The sequence below is a fragment of the Oncorhynchus keta genome, chromosome 15 (assembly GCF_023373465.1).
Source record: "Oncorhynchus keta strain PuntledgeMale-10-30-2019 chromosome 15, Oket_V2, whole genome shotgun sequence".
NCBI classification, from domain to species: Eukaryota; Metazoa; Chordata; class Actinopteri; order Salmoniformes; family Salmonidae; genus Oncorhynchus; species Oncorhynchus keta.
Window position 1 is genome coordinate 39,310,721 of NC_068435.1, and position 22,698 is coordinate 39,333,418.

The 22,698-nt window shown below is 47.7% G+C and overlaps 1 protein-coding gene across 1 annotated transcript in view; it reads left to right on the top strand.

The window, feature by feature from the left end:
* vwa5b2 (von Willebrand factor A domain containing 5B2) overlaps window positions 1–22,698 on the top strand; it is a 39,155-nt gene that overhangs the window by 14,459 nt on the left and 1,998 nt on the right. The window contains exons 4-20 of the mRNA XM_052464008.1: window positions 2,417–2,642; window positions 2,780–2,937; window positions 3,869–4,000; window positions 4,133–4,257; window positions 4,479–4,655; window positions 6,198–6,308; window positions 8,744–8,946; window positions 16,880–16,994; window positions 17,193–17,378; window positions 17,500–17,716; window positions 17,864–18,183; window positions 18,279–18,513; window positions 18,631–18,972; window positions 20,017–20,154; window positions 20,498–20,626; window positions 20,877–20,927; window positions 21,088–21,323. Coding sequence (XP_052319968.1) covers window positions 2,417–2,642; window positions 2,780–2,937; window positions 3,869–4,000; window positions 4,133–4,257; window positions 4,479–4,655; window positions 6,198–6,308; window positions 8,744–8,946; window positions 16,880–16,994; window positions 17,193–17,378; window positions 17,500–17,716; window positions 17,864–18,183; window positions 18,279–18,513; window positions 18,631–18,972; window positions 20,017–20,154; window positions 20,498–20,626; window positions 20,877–20,927; window positions 21,088–21,323 — 3,101 coding nt within the window. The remainder of the gene's footprint in view (window positions 1–2,416; window positions 2,643–2,779; window positions 2,938–3,868; window positions 4,001–4,132; window positions 4,258–4,478; window positions 4,656–6,197; window positions 6,309–8,743; window positions 8,947–16,879; window positions 16,995–17,192; window positions 17,379–17,499; window positions 17,717–17,863; window positions 18,184–18,278; window positions 18,514–18,630; window positions 18,973–20,016; window positions 20,155–20,497; window positions 20,627–20,876; window positions 20,928–21,087; window positions 21,324–22,698) is intronic.

Below are 22,698 nucleotides of genomic sequence, written 5' to 3' on the forward strand. Positions count from 1 at the left end.
CTGGATGGATAGAAGGAGGGAATCAGAAGGTATTTTTCATTTCTAAAAGCTTAGGGCATAACCCACAGACAGTGGTGGAAAAAGTACCTATTTGTCATACTTGAGTAAAAGTAAAGATACCATAAAAGATAACAACTCAAGTGAAAGTGAAAATCACCCAATAAAATACTTTAGTAAAAGTATTTGGTTTTAAATGTCAAAAGGAAATGTAATCGCTAAAATATCCTTAAGTATCAAAGTAAAAGTATAAATCATTTCAAATTCCTCATATTAAGCAAACCAGACAGAACAATTTTCTTGAGTTTTTTGATTTATGGATAGCCAGGGGCACACTACAACACATCATTTACAAGCAAAGCATTTGTGTTTAGTGAATCTGCCAGATCAGAGTCAGTATAGATGACTGGGGATGTTCTCTTGATAAGTGAGTGAATTAGACCATTTTCCTATCCTGCTAAGCATTCAAAATGTAGTTAGTACTTTTGGGTATCATTGAAATGTAAGGAGTAAAAAGTACATTATTTTCTTTAGCAATGTAGTGGACTAAAAGTAAAAGTTGTCAAAAATATAAAAGTAAAGTACAGCTATCCCATAAAAGTACTTAAGTAGTACTTTAAAGTATTTTTACTTATGTACTTTTCACCACTGCCCACAGATTCTGTTTGGTCCTATTTCATGTTTTCCTTTCTCTAACTTTCACGAAGTAATCTTTAATCAGTAGAGAGACAACACAGGAACTCAGGCACACCAGGGACTAAGGCACACCAGGGACTAAGGCACACCAGGGACTAAGAAACACCAGGGACTCGGGCACACCAGGGACTCAGGCACACCAGGGACTAAGGCACACCAGGGACTAAGGCACAACAGGGACTCAGGCACACCAGGGACTAAGTCACACCAGGGACTCAGGCACACCAGGGGCTAAGGCACACCAGGGACTCAAGCACACCAGGGACTAAGGCACACCAGGGACTAAGGCACACCAGGGACTAAGGCACACCAGGGACTAAGGCACACCAGGGACTCAAACACACCAGGGACTAAGGCACACCAGGGACTAAGGCACACCAGGGACTAAGGCACACCAGGGACTCAAGCACACCAGGGACTAAGGCACACCAGGGACTAAGGCACACCAGGGACTAAGGCACACCAGGGACTCAGGCACACCAGGGACTAAGGCACACCAGGTCTCCTCTGTGTGTCTGACCTGATTGGGAGTTTTCAAATACCACATCAGTCTCATTCCTGTTCCTCACCCCGTTGCTTCCCCTCTGCCTCCCAACTCTCCCTCAGCTGCCATTCTATGTGATTGTTTTATTGATAGTTTTGGGCGGCAGGTAGCGCTTGGGTGTTGGGATAATAAAAGAAAGGCCGCTGGTTTGAATACAGAGGCGACAAGGTGAAACATCGGTAGATGTGCCCTTAAGCAAGGCACTTGACCCTAATTTGCTCCAGGGGCGCCGTACTACTATGGCTGACCCTGTAAAACAACACATTTCACTGCACCTATCTGGTGTGTGACAGTAAACATTTTTGATGCTAGGACAGCAGAGTCCCTGTTAGGACAGCAGAGTCCCTGTTAGGACAGCAGAGTCTCTGTTAGGACAGCAGGGTCCCTGTTAGGACAGCAGAGTCCCTGCCAATCTTCTGAAAGTGTCTGAAACTCTAACTCTTCAGCATATTCAGCATCTATCAGCATAATAAAGCTGTCTTACCCCCCGCCCCTAAAAAGACCTTGCACTTGTCTTTTCAACTAGCACTAACTTTGCTGATAACTTCTTTACTGAGGGAACTAACTAAGACTGTGACATGTGGTTGTTTCACCTATCTACTGTATTGTAAGATGAAGGCACTAACTGTAAGTGGCTCTGGATAAGAGTGTCTGCTAAACGACAGAAATGTAAAATTGTACCTAATACCCTGCTCATCCAAACCAGCCGCTAAAAGAAATCAGTTAGGCTTTTATTGAAGAGTCTCAAGCTAATCCATTTAGTGAGACCGCCCACCGGGAGACATGCCATTAGTCTTCCTCTCGTTCAGAGAGACCTCCTACCTATCTCTGAACGTATCACAACACCCAGGCATGCATTCCTATTATGAATCCTGGAACTCTCTTTATAAATCACTTTGTAGGCTATACATTTAGATGCTTAGAACTTTAGAAGAGTAAAGAATCTCTACCAGAATAGAAATGCCCTTTACCTCATTCACTTGATTCATTTAACATAATGGTATAATCTTGTAAGATGGGGCAGAGGACTGAAGCTAAAAGGATTTGTCGTCTTGCCTCTTCGTGAAATGGCTTTCACTTAGTGTAAAAAAAATGTATCGACTTGAAGTGAATGTTAGGATTCTATTCAATCCATGGAACCATGCACTGACCATTTTTATCTGAATCTCTGTCTTTTAGGCCATCTCATCCTAGATGAAGACTTGGAGCGAACCACCTTCGTCGTAGGCACAGGGGTCATTGGCTCGATGGACATAGTATCTGTCATCATAAGTACGACCGTGGAACTCCCCACCTTGAAGAGTGGTGCGATCCGCCTGGTCTACCCCACAGTATTCACTCCCATCGCCACAGGGCGGGTGACTACAAGCAAAAGCGAAAATGGGGCGAAATCAGATGAAACAGGGTATTTCCATCCCCCTTGAAAATTATCTAAATGTTTGGTAGTTTGATGTCAATAAAATTCATTCCCACAAGTGCTGAAAAAACAACCAAAAGGTCATGTGTAATTCAAACTCTGGTGCTTAATATCCCCCCCCCCAGACCCACCAGTTGTTTTGGAGCCACCTCAGGGAAACAGGAGAGGGTTTTGGGTTCGGAGCAACAGTGTGCCCATGCCATCTTCACCAGCCCTGCCACCAACCTGGCACCCTATGAGCTCAACTTCCAGCTGCTGGTCCGAGGGGCATGCCTGCTGGCTGGTATACCCATATTATATACCCATCTATCGCCCCACATTTATTTACCCAGGAAGTCCCATTGATGTCAACATACCTCTTTCCCACGAAGTAGCTTTGCTATTGTAGCAAACAGCAGGGCAGGGAAGTGAACCAGGGTCACTGGCCTGAAAGGCCTACGCATCATGCAAATAGGGTTAACCCATTTGGTGGTAATTGTAACTTGGTTCATATAGGCTTAATACACTGCCCCCTTAGAACAGAAAAGCACATCCCCGTGCTTCGCCCCCTCACACTTTTGGGCCGTGCAATTCCGATGGCCTTACCGCCACCATCCCACTTTTGACACCAGTGTAGCAAACGGAAGGGCAGGAAAGCAAACGCGGGTCACTGGTGTGAAAGGCAAACACCCTAGGCATCGTGCCACTTGGCTCATATAGCGAGGATCACTACAATATCATCGCTATCTCCTCCTGGTTTGGTGACGCAGAGTTCTTTGAGTACAGCAAACACTTGAGTGGGTGGGAGAAACAGCTCTTTCTATCTTTAGCCTGTCTCCTGTAATGATATAGTGACAGATACAATTGGCCCTGGCACTCCCATAGTGATATATGAAATGTGTCTGGGGAGGCGGGACAATGAGCTCAGAGTGAGGCAGCCCAGGGACGGGGACAGAGTAAGGGAGCTGAGGAATGAAGGAGGTGGTGGGTGTGTTTGGAACAGGGCCAGGCTACTGTAACTGCACTGTGCAGCAGTCAAGATATTAGGTGGGGGGGAAATTAGGCTACTCAATCAGATTGGGCACTAGGAGGGCCTGTATGGGAGTGGAATCACTCCGGCCTGTCTGAGAGGGAGCGTACCCTTTCCCCAGCCCCTTCCTCTAGCTGGCCCCTAACCCTATCCCCTTCACCTAAGTGTTGTTGTTGAACTGGGCTTCTCTTGTCCCTTTCTCCAGGTCTGGAAAGCCCTACCCATGCACTCAGGGCAGATGCAGACCCCAGCGCCCAGAGTGCTTCCTCCACCTACATCACGCTGGCACAGGAACACCCCTATGACAGACAGATAGAGATCATACTGCACCTCAGCGGTGAGAGAGAGTGTCTGTCTGTGTGGTTGTGCATGTGTGCGTGTGTGTGTGTGCGTGTGTCACAATAGTCTCTGATGGCCTCCTTCCTTATCTCACTGATCATGAGTTCTGTCCCCAAACTCTCTACTCCAGAGCCTCACAGCCCATTGGTCATCCTGGAGAGGGGTCGGCTCACCTTCAGCCAATACGAGCAGCAGATCTGTTCCCGCCGCGACTTCATTCGCTGTGCTCGCAAAGAGCTGGAACCAGAGAAGAAGGTGAGCTGGACTGAAAGCGAAACAAGCAGTGGGCGCAAACAACAGTGTGTGGCTTCATTATATTTCCTTTAAACTATTGACCCAACCCAGTACCCAGCAAATAGCCTTTCATGTCCTTATAATACATCTATACATTATTTGGACGAACACACAGTATATTCTGGCTGTATAATGTTTTTTTTATTGTCTAATAAATTCTATCAATCAATCCTCCTGCACAGTTGGAGTTTGTGAGAAAGCGGTACCACAAGGACATCCTGAGCAGCCCGGTCCTGATGCTCAACTTCTGTCCTGACCTGCTGTCTGAGCCTCCAGAGCTGCACCGTGCCACCAGGGAACTGCTCTTCCTCATAGACCGCAGCGGCAGCATGAGCGGCATCAACATCCACCGCATCAAGGTGATGATGGAGAAAACACATAGTGAAGAGGAAGGGATAAAAATACAGGTGAAGTCGGAGGTTTACATACATCGTAGCCAAATACATTTAATTAAACTCCGTTTTTCACAGTTCCTGACATTTAATCCTAGTAAAAATGCCCTTTCTCAGGTCAGTTAGAATCACCAATTTGTTTTAAGAATGTGAAATGTCAGAATAATAGTAGAGAAAATTACTTATTTAAGCTTTAATTTCTTTCATCACATTCCCAGTGGGTCAGAAGTTTACATACACTCAATTAGTATTTGGTAGCATTGTCTTTAAATTGTTCAACTTGGGTTAAACGATTCGGGTAGCCTTCCACAAGCTTCCCGCAATATGTTGGGTGAATTTTGAACCATTCTTCCTGACAGAGCTGGTGTAACTGAGTCAGGTTTGTAAGGCCTCCTTGCTCGCACACGCTTCTGCCCACAAATTTTCTTTACGATTAAGGTTAGGGCTTTGTGATGGCCACTCCAATACCTTGACTTTGTTGTCCTTAAGCCATTTTGCCACAACATTGGAAGTATGCTTGGGGTCATTGTCCATTTGGAAGACCCAATTGCGACCAAGCTGTAAATTCCTGACTGATGTCTTGAGATGTTGTATCAATATATCCACATCATTTTCCTCCCTCATGATGCCATCTATTTTGTGAAGTGCACCAGTCCCTCTTGCAGCAAAGCAACCCCACAACATGATGCTGCCACCCCCGTGTTTAACTGTTGGGATGGTGTTCTTCGGGTTGCAAGCCTCCCCCTTGCAAGCCTACGATCTTTTCCCCCATGTGCAGTTGCAAACCGTAGTCTGGCTTTTTTATGGCGGTTTTGGAGCAGTGGCTTCCTTGCTGACCGGCCTTTCTGGTTATGTCGATATAGGACTCGTTTTACTGTCGATATAGATACTTTTGTACCTGTTTCCTCCATGGTCCTTTGCTGTTGTTCTGTGATTGATTTGCACTTTTCTCACCAAAGTACGTTCATCTCTAGGAGACAGAACGCGTCTCCTTCCTGAGCGGTATGACGGCTGTGTGGTCCCTAGGTGTTTATACTTGCGTACTATTGTTTGTACAGATGAACGTGGTACCTTCAGGCGTTTGGAAATTGCTCCCAAGGATGAACCAGAGTTGTGGAGGTCTACATTTCTTTTAATGAGGTCTTGGCTGATTTCTTTTGATATTCCCATGTCAAGCAAAGAGGCACTGAGTTTGAAGGTAGGCCTTGAAATACATCCACAGGTACACCTCCAGTTGACTCAAATGATGTCAATTAGCCTATCAGAAAAGTCTAAAGCCATGACATCATTTTCTGGAATTTTCCAAGCTGTGCCAAGCTTCTGGTTCCGACAGTGCAGTAATATCTAAGAAGTAATCTAACAGTTCCCCAAAAACTACCTAATACACACAAATCTAAAAGGGGTGAATGAGAATATGTACATATGAATATATGGATGAGCGATGGCCGAGCGACATAGGCAAGGTGCAATAGATGGTATACTAAACCAATGTCTACTTCCTGTCCCAAGGAACCAATGGTGGTAGCTCTGAAGAGTCTTCCTCCAGGCACCATGCTCAACATCATAGGCTTCGGCACCACCATCAAAGCCCTGTTCACCACCAGCAAGCTCTGCACAGATGTAAGTACTACGTCAGAGCTCAAATGAATAGTTCACCCTAAAAAGTCAAAGTTTGTCAGATGCTTTCACTCCTCAAAGAAGTAATCTATTATTGACTGATATTCCCCACAATCTGTTATGCTGATCCATTGTAGATCCATATATATGCATTAAGAGAAATCTGCAGGGCTCAATCGCCAAATGAATGTGAAGTATACTGTGTCACCTTGACAATGGGTCTCCATTTGCCGAGCAACCATGAGCTTCCATCCAACCTTACATGTAATGAAGATCTACAAACCATGTTAAAGTGAAGAGCTTAACATGCTCAGTCAGACAAGGTGTTCTCAGCAGGACCTTGATGAACTTGAAAAATAAATCACTTGTGGACCTTCTGTCCTGTCCCCCTCTCTGTTCCACCTCATTCAGAGTCCAGGTCAGCTCACACCAGGGTTGCCCTAGCAGCTGAGTATCAGGTTTTAGCCAGACCAGGGCTGTGCAAGGACAAACAGCAGCTAAACAACATATGGTGACCTTTCATGCATATTACAATGAGAAAAACGAGGATGAGCAATAGCCACCTAACCTGTTCTCTCTCCCTCTCTCTCTCTGTCTGGTTTAATTAATCACAGATTGCCATGGGTGTTTGTGTCCCCTTTGTGATTTGGGTTTAGGCAGGTGCAGGTGCTGACGTTGGGTGACCAACACTGTTAATGTTGTTCAATGATGGTCTACTATGGGCTTTGTTACGTTTCTATTCCCTTACAGGTTGGACAGGGCTTGATTACATTCTAACGTCAATAGAAATATAGGATTATGTCTGTTTGATTTATTCCAATTCAAATCAATTGAGCTCTTCCAACGTTTACATATCAAACAATAGGAAGGTATTTACCCCGTTCTACCAGACAGATAACAAGAGATTTATTGAAACTCGTAAGTGCCCCTCGTTTCTCCTCGCCCAATCTGATGCATATCATACTATCCCTCTGTCAATTATATAGTGTACAGTAGATGTATGCTACCCTTAAGTTTTTATGCCCCCTCATTGATTAAATTAATTAGAAGAATAGTTTGGTGATCATACACTGCTTATCAAATGTGTCCATCAATATGTACCAATAGGCTGTAATCCTATCTGTCCCTCCCCTCCCCTCCCCTATCCCTTACTCTCCGCTCTGCTCCCCTCCCCTATCCCTTACTCGCCGCTCTGCTCCCCTCTCCCTTACTCTCCGCTCTGCTCCCCTATCCCTTACTCTCCGCTCTGCTCCCCTATCCCTTACTCTCCGCTCCTCCCCTATCCCTTACTCTCCGCTCTGCTCCCTATCCCTTACTCTCCGCTCCCCTCCCCTATCCCTTACTCTCTCCGCTCTGCTCCCCTATCCCTTACTCGCCGCTCTGCTCCCTCTCCCTTACTCTCCGCTCTGCTCCCCTATCCCTTACTCTCCGCTCCCCTCCCCTATCCCTTACTCTCCGCTCTGCTCCCCTATCCCTTACTCTCCGCTCCCCTCCCTATCCCTTACTCTCCGCTCTGCTCCCCTATCCCTTACTCTCCGCTCCCTCCCCTATCCCTTACTCTCCGCTCTGCTCCCCCTATCCCTTACCTCCGCTCCCCTCCCCTATCCCTTACTCTCCGCTCCCCTCCCCTATCCCTTACTCTCCGCTCTGCTCCCCTATCCCTTACTCTCCGCTCCCCTCCCCTATCCCTTACTCTCCGCTCCCCTCCCTATCCCTTACTCTCCGCTCCCCTCCCCTATCCCTTACTCTCCGCTCCCCTCCCCTATCCCTTACTCTCCGCTCCCTCCCCTATCCCTTACTCTCCGCTCCCCCCTATCCCTTACTCCGCTCTGCTCCCCTATCCCTACTCTCCGCTCCCCTCCCCTATCCCTTACTCTCCGCTCCGCTCCCCTCCCCTCCCCTATCCCTTACTCTCCGCTCTGCTCCCCTCTCCCTTACTCTCCGCTCTGCTCCCCTATCCCTTACTCTCCGCTCCCTCCCTATCCCTTACTCTCCGCTCTGCTCCCCTATCCCTACTCTCCGCTCCCCTCCCCTATCCCTTACTCTCCGCTCCCCCCCTATCCCTTACTCTCCGCTCTGCTCCCCTATTCCTTACTCTCCGCTCCCCTCCCCTATCCCTTACTCTCCGCTCCCCTCCCCTATCCCTTACTCTCCGCTCTGCTCCCCTATCCCTTACTCTCCGCTCCCCTCCCCTATCCCTTACTCTCCGCTCCGCTCCCCTCCCCTCCCCTATCCCTTACTCTCCGCTCTGCTCCCCTCTCCCTTACTCTCCGCTCCCCTCCCCTATCCCTTACTCTCCGCTCTGCTCCCCTATCCCTTACTCTCCGCTCCGCTCCCCTCCCCTCCCCTATCCCTTACTCTCCGCTCTGCTCCCCTCTCCCTTACTCGCCGCTCCCCTCCCCTATCCCTTACTCTCCGCTCTGCTCCCCTCTCCCCAGGTGACCTTGGCACAGTCCTGTGAGTACATCCACAAGATGAGGGCTGACATGCGGGAAACCAACCTGCTGGGGGCGCTGTCCTGGGTGTATCAGCAGCCTGTGCAGCGCTCCTGCCCCCGCCAGGTGTTCATCATCACAGACGGCAGCGTCAGCAGTGTGGGCAAGGTGCTGGAGCTGGTCCGCAGGAACACTTGTGCTGCCAGGTATTGTCTGACGGCGGCTGGTAGAATGAGTAGGAATGGGATCAGTTAGCGTTTAAAACCTACCGTAGTGATCAAAAGTGATACTGTAGGTTCAACCCTGAATATTGTGGTAATAACGTGCGTCGGTGTAAGTCTGTGTGTTTGGAAGGAGAGAGAGCAAGAAAAAGAGAGAGTTAGAAAGAGAGTGGCTGATGCAGTATGAAGTATCAGATATAAGCCACACCCATTAATCCCACTAATTGCTTCCCTCTGCAGTTACTGCCACACCACTCTGGTCTAGTCTGCCCCCCCCCCCTTTCCAGCTCCCTGGGCATTGTGCAACAATAACTCCATTTATCCTTCATTAGTATTCTACTGTTAGCCCAGCTATCCCCGACAGCACACTGGTTATGTTAGAGAAGATGATGGAGGTACGTAGGGAGCGGTCAAATCACAAATGTGATTCCAACCTCTAACCCTAGCCCACGTGTGTGTGTGTGTGTGTGTGTGTGTGTGTGTGTATTGATATTCATGTGGGACAATGAGTCTGGCCTGACAGACAGACGTAGCTGAATTCAGAGCAGAGCAACACACTGTCTGTCACTTGGCTTTTTCAATGAGTCTGGCCTGACAGACAGACGTAGCTGAATTCAGAGCAGAGCAACACACTGTCTGTCACTTGGCTTTTTCAATGAGTCTGGCCTGACAGACAGACGTAGCTGAATTCAGAGCAGAGCAACACACTGTCTGTCACTTGGCTTTTTCAATGAGTCTGCCCTGACAGACAGACGTAGCTGAATTCAGAGCAGAGCAACACACTGTCTGTCACTTGGCTTTTTCAATGAGTCTGGCCTGACAGACAGACGTAGCTGAATTCAGAGCAGAGCAACACACTGTCTGTCACTTGGCTTTTTCAATGAGTCTGCCCTGACAGACAGACGTAGCTGAATTCAGAGCAGAGCAACACACTGTCTGTCACTTGGCTTTTTCAATGAGTCTGCCCTGACAGACAGACGTAGCTGAATTCAGAGCAGAGCAACACACTGTCTGTCACTTGGCTTTTTCAATGAGTCTGCCCTGACAGACAGACGTAGCTGAATTCAGAGCAGAGCAACACACTGTCTGTCACTTGGCTTTTTCAATGAGTCTGGCCTGACAGACAGACGTAGCTGAATTCAGAGCAGAGCAACACACTGTCTGTCACTTGGCTTTTTCAATGAGTCTGCCCTGACAGACAGACGTAGCTGAATGCAGAGCAGAGCAACACACTGTCTGTCACTTGGCTTTTTCAATGAGTCTGGCCTGACAGACAGACGTAGCTGAATTCAGAGCAGAGCAACACACTGTCTGTCTTTTTCAATGAGTCTGGCCTGACAGACAGACGTAGCTGGACTTGGCTTTGTCACTTGCTTTTTCAGAGCAGAGCAACACATGTCACTCTGGCTTTTTCAATGAGTCTGGCCTGACAGACAGACGTAGCTGAATTCAGAGCAGAGCAACACACTGTCTGTCACTTGGCTTTTTCAATGAGTCTGGCCTGACAGACAGACGTAGCTGAATTCAGAGCAGAGCAACACACTGTCTGTCACTTGGCTTTTTCAATGAGTCTGCCCTGACAGACAGACGTAGCTGAATTCAGAGCAGAGCAACACACTGTCTGTCACTTGGCTTTTTCAATGAGTCTGCCTGACAGACAGACGTAGCTGAATTCAGAGCAGAGCAACACACTGTCTGTCACTTGGCTTTTTCAATGAGTCTGCCCTGACAGACAGACGTAGCTGAATTCAGAGCAGAGCAACACACTGTCTGTCACTTGGCTTTTTCAATGAGTCTGGCCTGACAGACAGACGTAGCTGAATTCAGAGCAGAGCAACACACTGTCTGTCACTTGGCTTTTTCAATGAGTCTGCCTGACAGACAGACGTAGCTGAATTCAGAGCAGAGCAACACACTGTCTGTCACTTGGCTTTTTCAATGAGTCTGGCCTGACAGACAGACGTAGCTGAATTCAGAGCAGAGCAACACACTGTCTGTCACTTGGCTTTTTCAATGAGTCTGGCCTGACAGACAGACGTAGCTGAATTCAGAGCAGAGCAACACACTGTCTGTCACTTGGCTTTTTCAATGAGTCTGCCCTGACAGACAGACGTAGCTGAATTCAGAGCAGAGCAACACACTGTCTGTCACTTGGCTTTTTCAATGAGTCTGGCCTGACAGACAGACGTAGCTGAATTCAGAGCAGAGCAACACACTGTCTGTCACTTGGCTTTTTCAATGAGTCTGGCCTGACAGACAGACGTAGCTGAATTCAGAGCAGAGCAACACACTGTCTGTCACTTGGCTTTTTCAATGAGTCTGCCCTGACAGACAGACGTAGCTGAATTCAGAGCAGAGCAACACACTGTCTGTCACTTGGCTTTTTCAATGAGTCTGCCCTGACAGACAGACGTAGCTGAATTCAGAGCAGAGCAACACACTGTCTGTCACTTGGCTTTTTCAATGAGTCTGCCCTGACAGACAGACGTAGCTGAATTCAGAGCAGAGCAACACACTGTCTGTCACTTGGCTTTTTCAATGAGTCTGGCCTGACAGACAGACGTAGCTGAATTCAGAGCAGAGCAACACACTGTCTGTCACTTGGCTTTTTCAATGAGTCTGCCCTGACAGACAGACGTAGCTGAATTCAGAGCAGAGCAACACACTGTCTGTCACTTGGCTTTTTCAATGAGTCTGGCCTGACAGACAGACGTAGCTGAATTCAGAGCAGAGCAACACACTGTCTGTCACTTGGCTTTTTCAATGAGTCTGGCCTGACAGACAGACGTAGCTGAATTCAGAGCAGAGCAACACACTGTCTGTCACTTGGCTTTTTCAATGAGTCTGCCCTGACAGACAGACGTAGCTGAATTCAGAGCAGAGCAACACACTGTCTGTCACTTGGCTTTTTCAATGAGTCTGGCCTGACAGACAGACGTAGCTGAATTCAGAGCAGAGCAACACACTGTCTGTCACTTGGCTTTTTCAATGAGTCTGGCCTGACAGACAGACGTAGCTGAATTCAGAGCAGAGCAACACACTGTCTGTCACTTGGCTTTTTCAATGAGTCTGCCCTGACAGACAGACGTAGCTGAATTCAGAGCAGAGCAACACACTGTCTGTCACATGGCTTTTTCAATGAGTCTGGCCTGACAGACAGACGTAGCTGAATTCAGAGCAGAGCAACACACTGTCTGTCACTTGGCTTTTTCAATGAGTCTGGCCTGACAGACAGACGTAGCTGAATTCAGAGCAGAGCAACACACTGTCTGTCACTTGGCTTTTTCAATGAGTCTGGCCTGACAGACAGACGTAGCTGAATTCAGAGCAGAGCAACACACTGTCTGTCACTTGGCTTTTTCAATGAGTCTGCCCTGACAGACAGACGTAGCTGAATTCAGAGCAGAGCAACACACTGTCTGTCACTTGGCTTTTTCAATGAGTCTGCCCTGACAGACAGACGTAGCTGAATTCAGAGCAGAGCAACACACTGTCTGTCACTTGGCTTTTTCAATGAGTCTGGCCTGACAGACAGACGTAGCTGAATTCAGAGCAGAGCAACACACTGTCTGTCACTTGGCTTTTTCAATGAGTCTGGCCTGACAGACAGACGTAGCTGAATTCAGAGCAGAGCAACACACTGTCTGTCACTTGGCTTTTTCAATGAGTCTGGCCTGACAGACAGACGTAGCTGAATTCAGAGCAGAGCAACACACTGTCTGTCACTTGGCTTTTTCAATGAGTCTGGCCTGACAGACAGACGTAGCTGAATTCAGAGCAGAGCAACACACTGTCTGTCACTTGGCTTTTTCAATGAGTCTGCCCTGACAGACAGACGTAGCTGAATTCAGAGCAGAGCAACACACTGTCTGTCACTTGGCTTTTTCAATGAGTCTGGCCTGACAGACAGACGTAGCTGAATTCAGAGCAGAGCAACACACTGTCTGTCACTTGGCTTTTTCAATGAGTCTGGCCTGACAGACAGACGTAGCTGAATTCAGAGCAGAGCAACACACTGTCTGTCACTTGGCTTTTTCAATGAGTCTGCCCTGACAGACAGACGTAGCTGAATTCAGAGCAGAGCAACACACTGTCTGTCACTTGGCTTTTTCAATGAGTCTGCCCTGACAGACAGACGTAGCTGAATTCAGAGCAGAGCAACACACTGTCTGTCACTTGGCTTTTTCAATGAGTCTGCCCTGACAGACAGACGTAGCTGAATTCAGAGCAGAGCAACACACTGTCTGTCACTTGGCTTTTTCAATGAGTCTGCCTGACAGACAGACGTAGCTGAATTCAGAGCAGAGCAACACACTGTCTGTCACTTGGCTTTTTCAATGAGTCTGGCCTGACAGACAGACGTAGCTGAATTCAGAGCAGAGCAACACACTGTCTGTCACTTGGCTTTTTCAATGAGTCTGGCCTGACAGACAGACGTAGCTGAATTCAGAGCAGAGCAACACACTGTCTGTCACTTGGCTTTTTCAATGAGTCTGCCCTGACAGACAGACGTAGCTGAATTCAGAGCAGAGCAACACACTGTCTGTCTTGGCTTTTTCAATGAGTCTGCCCTGACAGACAGACGTAGCTGAATTCAGAGCAGAGCAACACACTGTCTGTCACTTGGCTTTTTCAATGAGTCTGCCCTGACAGACAGACGTCAGAGCAGAGCAACACAGCTGAATTCAGAGCAGAGCAACACACTGTCTGTCACTTGGCTTTTTCAATGAGTCTGGCCTGACAGACAGACGTAGCTGAATTCAGAGCAGAGCAACACACTGTCTGTCACTTGGCTTTTTCAATGAGTCTGGCCTGACAGACAGACGTAGCTGAATTCAGAGCAGAGCAACACACTGTCTGTCACTTGGCTTTTTCAATGAGTCTGGCCTGACAGACAGACGTAGCTGAATTCAGAGCAGAGCAACACACTGTCTGTCACTTGGCTTTTTCAATGAGTCTGCCCTGACAGACAGACGTAGCTGAATTCAGAGCAGAGCAACACACTGTCTGTCACTTGGCTTTTTCAATGAGTCTGGCCTGACAGACAGACGTAGCTGAATTCAGAGCAGAGCAACACACTGTCTGTCACTTGGCTTTTTCAATGAGTCTGGCCTGACAGACAGACGTAGCTGAATTCAGAGCAGAGCAACACACTGTCTGTCACTTGGCTTTTTCAATGAGTCTGGCCTGACAGACAGACGTAGCTGAATTCAGAGCAGAGCAACACACTGTCTGTCACTTGGCTTTTTCAATGAGTCTGGCCTGACAGACAGACGTAGCTGAATTCAGAGCAGAGCAACACACTGTCTGTCACTTGGCTTTTTCAATGAGTCTGGCCTGACAGACAGACGTAGCTGAATTCAGAGCAGAGCAACACACTGTCTGTCACTTGGCTTTTTCAATGAGTCTGGCCTGACAGACAGACGTAGCTGAATTCAGAGCAGAGCAACACACTGTCTGTCACTTGGCTTTTTCAATGAGTCTGGCCTGACAGACAGACGTAGCTGAATTCAGAGCAGAGCAACACACTGTCTGTCACTTGGCTTTTTCAATGAGTCTGGCCTGACAGACAGACGTAGCTGAATTCAGAGCAGAGCAACACACTGTCTGTCACTTGGCTTTTTCAATGAGTCTGGCCTGACAGACAGACGTAGCTGAATTCAGAGCAGAGCAACACACTGTCTGTCACTTGGCTTTTTCAATGAGTCTGGCCTGACAGACAGACGTAGCTGAATTCAGAGCAGAGCAACACACTGTCTGTCACTTGGCTTTTTCAATGAGTCTGCCCTGACAGACAGACGTAGCTGAATTCAGAGCAGAGCAACACACTGTCTGTCACTTGGCTTTTTCAATGAGTCTGCCCTGACAGACAGACGTAGCTGAATTCAGAGCAGAGCAACACACTGTCTGTCACTTGGCTTTTTCAATGAGTCTGCCCTGACAGACAGACGTAGCTGAATTCAGAGCAGAGCAACACACTGTCTGTCACTTGGCTTTTTCAATGAGTCTGCCCTGACAGACAGACGTAGCTGAATTCAGAGCAGAGCAACACACTGTCTGTCACTTGGCTTTTTCAATGAGTCTGCCCTTTGAATTCAGAGCAGAGCAACACACTGTCTGTCACTTGGCTTTTTCAATGAGTCTGCCCTGACAGACAGACGTAGCTGAATTCAGAGCAGAGCAACACACTGTCTGTCACTTGGCTGAATTTTTTGGCTTTTTAATGAGTCTGCCCTGACAGACAGACGTAGCTGAATTCAGAGCAGAGCAACACACTGTCTGTCACTTGGCTTTTTCAATGAGTCTGGCCTGACAGACAGACGTAGCTGAATTCAGAGCAGAGCAACACACTGTCTGTCACTTGGCTTTTTCAATGAGTCTGGCCTGACAGACAGACGTAGCTGAATTCAGAGCAGAGCAACACACTGTCTGTCACTTGGCTTTTTCAATGAGTCTGGCCTGACAGACAGACGTAGCTGAATTCAGAGCAGAGCAACACACTGTCTGTCACTTGGCTTTTTCAATGAGTCTGGCCTGACAGACAGACGTAGCTGTCAGAGCAGAGCAACACACTGTCTGTCACTTGGCTTTTTCAATGAGTCTGGCCTGACAGACAGACGTAGCTGAATTCAGAGCAGAGCAACACACTGTCTGTCACTTGGCTTTTTCAATGAGTCTGGCCTGACAGACAGACGTAGCTGAATTCAGAGCAGAGCAACACACTGTCTGTCACTTGGCTTTTTCAATGAGTCTGGCCTGACAGACAGACGTAGCTGAATTCAGAGCAGAGCAACACACTGTCTGTCACTTGGCTTTTTCAATGAGTCTGGCCTGTGGCCCTTTCAGCCATTCAATTAGTGAAATGCCATTTGATTCCTCTCAGTGTTGTGTTCAACACTGCTGTGTGTAGCTAATAACTCAGGTTTAGATACGAAGGACACAGTAAGTCAATCATACATCTCCTGGTTTTAAAGTCCCTAACTAATAAATCTGTCTAAATTTGCGACAGTAGATAGATTCCCCCTCTCTCTCTCACTCTCTCTCTCTCTCTCTCTCTCTCTCTCTCTCTCTCAACTGAATAAGAGGTATTTTACAGTTTTTCTCAATTGCTAAAACACAATTTCTGAAACCTTGCTCCATTTCCTGAAAATATTAAACACAAAACCTCATCTTCAAGCACTATTTACATAACCCCTGACTCCTCTTACAAAATTAAATATTCGCCTCAGAACAGTTTTAGCTCAAAATTGATCAGAAATGACTCCTCTGCTTTGCTCTTTGCAATTTTGTTTTTTGTTCTTCCTCCTCCCTGTACCCCTATTTTTACAGTACTGTAGCCTGCATCTCACAAACTTGTCATTTGTCTCGGTGATACTGTAATTCTTGTTCTTTGTTGATATGAACCTGCAACCAGTCAAAATCTATTGGGCAGACAGTACTGTTAATGAATGGAAAGCACAATTCATCCATTCTACAGTATACAGCCTACAATGCACTGTACTACAGTATCCATTCTCAGACCTTCTCCTTCCCACCTTCAACAACCTGTTTGCTCTCTGAACTGGCTTATATTGGTTGTGTCGCATCATTTGAAACAGGTTAAATCAATTTTGAGTGGTTGTGTTGAATCAATGACATATGTTCTCTATTTGTATTTGACTGTTGCCACTTGTGTTTACCAGTATGGATGACATGTGCATTAGAGTGCAGAATGTGTTTTGAGAATGAGAATGTGTTTATAGAGTTTTGCTGAAAAGTCTAAGTGAGATTTGCAAATTGTGTTTTATCATGTGAAATGGTTTAAGGTATTGACAACAGACTGCATAATTAGCTAAATGAGTCCAGGCAACTGAGAACTTTGTTCAGCCAATGGGTTTTAGTGTTTTAGCAATTGAGAAAAACTGTATTATTATCCCAGGTGCTTTGGTCTTGGCCTGGGCCCCAGAGCCTGCAGGAGGCTCCTACAGGGCGTTGCCAAGGTGACAGGTGGAACCACAGAGTTCTTGGGTGATGAGGAGAGGCTGCAGCCCAAGGTGAGAAGCGACATCACTGTCCCCTAGTGGGGAAAGTAAAACTATTTCAATCATTTCACTTTGGGGAAATACTGTAGTAGGCTACTGGGGAAAAACAGTCTACTCTAACATTCAAAGATTATCGCTTCCCTCCTCAACCTATAAATTAAAACATATTTGAATCAACCGTTAACCCCTAATGTTTAACTGATCCCTCAGCTGATAAAGTCCCTGAAGAAGGCCTTTGAGCCAGTCCTCACAGATGTACGTATAGACTGGTACCTGCCTGATAACATGGAGGCTCTCCTGTCACCCAATGAGATCCCTCCGCTTTACCCGGGGAATAGCCTGATTGGCTACTGTACCCTGTACGATGTGTCTAGCTTCAGAGGCAAGAAGACTGAGGTGAGTGTCCAACTATCCACTCTGGAAAGGCTTTCAAGTGTCCTGTCTTGTGGACAGCATGTAAACTGTGCAGAATACAAAAGTAAACTCAGTCCCTTCTCTCGCCTTGTGTGTTCTGTAGGGGCGTGGTCGGGGCTATAAAGGCTTGTCTCGGGGCTCGGTGGGCTCTGTGTTCGGCCAATCCAACGACGAGCTTTCCCCTCCCTCCGTGTCTGAGCTCCTCCCTCTGGTTACATCATCAGAAGGTGCAGACCTAGAGGAGGCGCTGAGGGAAATCTCCCGGGAAATCTCCTCAGAGTTCTCCTGTGCCAAAGACACCGACACTGGGACTAGTACAGGTGAAATACTGACACTCAAGAAATGACACGGTCACTCAGTTCCCTCAATCCAATACCTGTAAAGTTCCTTTGGCTTTGTGCATATTACACCTGAAGCACAATGATTATAGCTGTGTTCCAAGCTGTCCTCTGATATCTCATCCACAGGTGGAGAGGTGGAATGGTCCAGTGATGTTCGTGGTAGGATCCAGGAGAGTTCTTACATCCAGGAGCAGTATGTTCTGACCCGCTGCTCTCTGAGCAGTGAGAGGGGGCTGCCCTACACCCACACCCCCTCCACCTCCGACTCTATGGGAGGCCCTTACCCCACTGATCTGCTCCCCATCCCGTGCCTGGACACAGGCTCCCTGCCGCAGGGCCTCGAGAAGATGGCTCCACCCGAACAGAGAAGCACCCTGTCCCGCTGGGGCGAGTCGCCATGGCAACAGCCCCCCTCCTCAGAGAATACAGATTCCGTGTCAGAAAAGGTAGGACTGAACCACCTCAATACTGTAGTCATTAGACGACACTGCTGTAAATATTTTTTAACCCAGTGTACTCGTTTTCCCTTGTCACAATCCAGGCAGGGCGTATGTGTGGAGGGGAGGAATCTCGAAGGAGACAGAGGGCATTGGCCCGTTCAGCCATGTCTGCAAGGAGTTTCTCCTCCCCCCAGGGTGAGCTGGACATGCACCGCCTGCGGAGGGCACTAGAGAGAGTCTCCTTTGATCAGGCGGTGGGGGGGAGGCTAGAGGAGAGCGATGGGGAGAACCAGCCTACACCCAGAGGGCTGTCCCGCAGGAGCCTCACTGACTCCAGTAGGTTAACTCACCTCTAGACTGATGTCTGAAACTAAACTCCCTCGCACTCTCTTTCTCTCTATTTTCCATCCATCCACTAACCCTCTCCTTCTACCCCTCTTTCTCTCCCCCAAGACGGCCTGCTGTTCCCTGTCTCTCCTCTGGACTGGGACAGCTTCACTGACCCGGAGTACCTGTTTACCGCCGCTCCCCCGGACGACCCCCCCACGCCCCCTGCCCAGTGCCGCTCCCTCATCCACGGCCTCCTAGGAAGCAGGCCTGTTTCCTGGGAGGTCACCGTGGACCTGACACAACTCTGGGCCCCTGAGGACCAAGGGACAGGAGGGACATCTGGGGGAGGAGGAGAAGGGGGAGGAGGGGGAGACCTCTGGGAGGAAATTATCCACCAGCTGACAGCTCGCTCTGCAATCAGGGACTTTGAGAAGATGGCGGAGAAGGAGAGTGACATCGAGCACGGTGAGGGTTTCCACCAGTGTTCCTCCATTTTGGGATTGAGGAGGTCACAGGGTGTACAGGGTTTTGTTTCAGCCTTGATTAGTTGAGTACAAAGGGGTATACTACAAAGCAGGATCAAAGAGTTAGCCAGCTAACTTGCCTAAATATTCTGATGTAACTTAATTTCTTTGAAACATAAGCTTGTAATGGATATGGTGTAATTGAATCAACAAACGAAAACGCAGAATCAGGTTATTGGCACACTTGATAAAGATGAGCAAAAAAGACTGTGTAAAATAAATAACACAAATAGTAAGGTACATGTAACTGCCAGAATAAAGGAAACACCAACACAATGTGTCTGAAGCAGGGAATTTGGCACCAGGAGCCAGAACAGCTTCAGCACAACTGGGAGTGTCTGGAACTCTGTCGGAGGGATGCAGCACTATTTCAATGGTCTTGAAAACAGCCAATCATTTTGACCCCTATCTTTTTGAGAGAACAAAAGTACAAAATCTCTTTCTCTGAGCAATTGTAGTAGTATAAAATAATATCATTTTCCTATTATTTGAGCACGCAATGGCTGCGTTTACACAGGCAGTTGAATTCTGATCTTTTACCACTAGGTCACTTGCCACAGGCAGGTAGCCTTGTGGTTAGAGCGTTGGACTAGTAACCGAAAGGTTGCAAGATCGAATCCCTGAGCTGACAAGGTAAAAATCTGCCGTTCTGCTCCCGAACAAGGCAGTTAACCCACTGTTCCTAGGCCGACATTGAAAAAAATAATTTGTTCTTAACTGACTTAAATAAAGATCAGCTCTTTCCACAATATTTGGGGAAAATATCAGAATTGGGCTGCCAATATAGCTCAGTATTTTTATTATTTATTTTGTAGTCTTTTTGCCTATCTTTAGACCTGACTGTATCTAAGTCTCGCTTTTATAATGAACAAGAAAATCTATAGTTATTTCTTGTTGCTTATCAAAGTTAGATGGCTGATCCTGCTTTGTAGTATACCTGTCTCTAAGTGTATGATTGATAGTATGCCGTATACTTGTTTTGCAGGGCCTGCTAAGCGGTACCGTATGAAAGCCATCCAGACCAGTAAGAGCTGTAACATCATCTGTACGTACACAGCCTTTACTGCCACTGACGCCAACACCAGCAAGGGTCCATCAGACACTGTGGAAGTGAGAAACACCGGTAACACTTCAGACAGTTCCACAGTCACAGCAAACCTGAAAACACATGGCCTAATTTGACAATATGTATGGTAACTGAAGTCTGTGAAACGGTATCGATCAAATTTCAAACAACTAAATGTATTTTATACAGCCCTTCTTACATCAGCAGTTGTCACGAAGTGTTTTACAGATACCCAGCCTAAAACCCCAAAGAGCAGGCAATGCAGATGTAGAAGCACAGTGGATGGGAAAAACTCTCTACAAGGCAGGAACCTAGGAAGAAAGAGAGGCAGGATCCAGGCTCCGAGGAGTATGGTTTGGATAGCAGTGGTGTGTGATGACTGGTATCCCGTCATGTGTAGGGTTGCGTTTGGGGAACAGACGGAGCTCCCAGGCAGGCAGTCGCAGACAGAGGGCCTACTCTGTGGGACTGGGCCGACGCCCCTCCAGCAGAGACAGTGAGGAATTTGAGGACACCTGCAACTCCACAGGTAAACCTACAACGCAATAATCCTAGTCATTAGTAAACCTGCAGAGGTCAAATAGTATGTATATGTCAATACCATGATGTCAGCTAGTCTACCTGGGTTCCGATACAGAACTAAAAAGACATTACAAACAATTATATATATATTTTTTTTAAATAGACATTACAGACATTTAAGCTACCTGGGTAACACATTTCCATACAATAATGAACTCCAGGTCTTATAGTAGACATGTTATTTGGTTGTTTCCCAGACAGGGATGATACTCCTGCCTCCCCATGCAGCCTGAAGTCTTGGGACAGCAGTAAGTGCTATTACATTGGCTGAATCTATAACCGAACACTTCGATCCACTCGATTACTCAATATCCGAGTTCACGATTGGTTTCACTATAACCCCTCTTACAACCTGTGGTAATAAAGCCATTCACTACTGTTGATCACACCTGTGTGCCTCTCTCTCAGGTGCAGGGGGAAATCCCTACCCTGCCAGTCCCTCAGCCGTGTCCGGCACCTCCTCCACCCGCTCCCAACGCTCAGTGGAGAGCAAGTCTGTGGAGAGGTTCTTTGGCTCCAGATTCCCTCTGGGCAGACTAAGGTCATCTAACTCCTCTGGGAAGCAGGCCCCTCTGAAGGGCCACTGTCTGTCTGCTGAGGCAGAGAAACGCACAGACACGGAGTCCCCAGACTACCTCCCTCTGGTGAGACCACTGTCCTCTTGCCACATCATACGGTCTGTGCCTGAAAGGTCTTAGGCCTCGATTCAATCAGATCAAGCGTTAACCGACGATAGCAGACACCCGCATAGTGGTGGTCGGAACTGCATTGGAGCCGTCAGATCGGTGAGCAGCTGCTCTTGCGGTCATTGTCACAAAGCCACACCTGTCCCACTCGTGTTAGAAGTTCAGAAGGAGAAAGTATAGACTGTATAGAAATAATGACACTGAAATGGAAAAATAATGAGGATTTCTATCATTCTATTTGAGGTGTAAATTACATCTCACGTTGCAGTTTTTGAACTTGTAAACAAGTTTACATGAGATTGACTCCATGCAGCCAATGGCAATGTCCACTTTAGGTATAATCCCAGGAGCTACATGTGGATTTGACAGCTCTAATGCAGTTCCAAGCTGTTTTTCAATCTCTCGGTCCCATCTTTGATGCACCTGTACAGTGTACAGGTGGATCACACCTCGCCTTCTGGATGGTAGTGGTGTGAACAGGCAGTGGCTCGGGTGGTTGTTGTCCTTGATTATCTTTTTGGCCTTCCTGTGACATCGGGTGGTGTAGGTGTCGTGGAGGGCAGGTAGTTTGCTCCCGGTGATGCGTTGTGCAGACCGCACCACCCTCTGGAGAGCCTTGCGGTTGAGGGCGGTGCAGTTGCTGTACCAGGCTATGATACAGCCCGATAGGATGCTCTCGATCGTGCATCTGTAAAGGTTGGTCAGGGTTTTGGGTGACAAGCCAAATTTCTTCAGCCTCTTGAGGTTGAAGAGGCGCTGTTGTGCCTTCTTCACCACACTGTCTGTGTGGGTGGACCATTTCAGTCTGTCTGTGATGTGTACGCCGAGGAACTTAAAACTTTCCACCTTCACTGCTGTCCCATCGATGTCGATAGGGGGGTGCTCCCTCTGCTGTTTCCTGAAGTCCACGATCATCTCCTTTGTTTTGTTGAGTGAGAGGTTGTTTTCCTGACACCACACTCCGAGAGCCCTCACCTCCTCCCTGTAGGCCGTCTCGTCGTTGTTGGTAATCAAGCCTACTTCTGTTGTATCATCTGCAAACTTGATGATTGAGTTGGAGGCGTGCGTGGAGATCCTTGATGAAAACCTGCTCCAGAGCACTCAGGACCTCATACTGGGGTGAAGGTTCACCTTCCAACAGGACAACGACTCCAAGCACACAGCCAAGACAACACAGAAGTGGCATCGGAACAAGTCTCTGAATCTCCTCGAGTTGTCCAGCAAGAGCCCGGACTTGAACCCGACCAAACATCTCTGGAGAGACCTGAAAATAGCTGTGCAGCAACGCTCCCCATCCAACCTGACAGAGCTTGAGAGGATCTGCAGAGAAGAA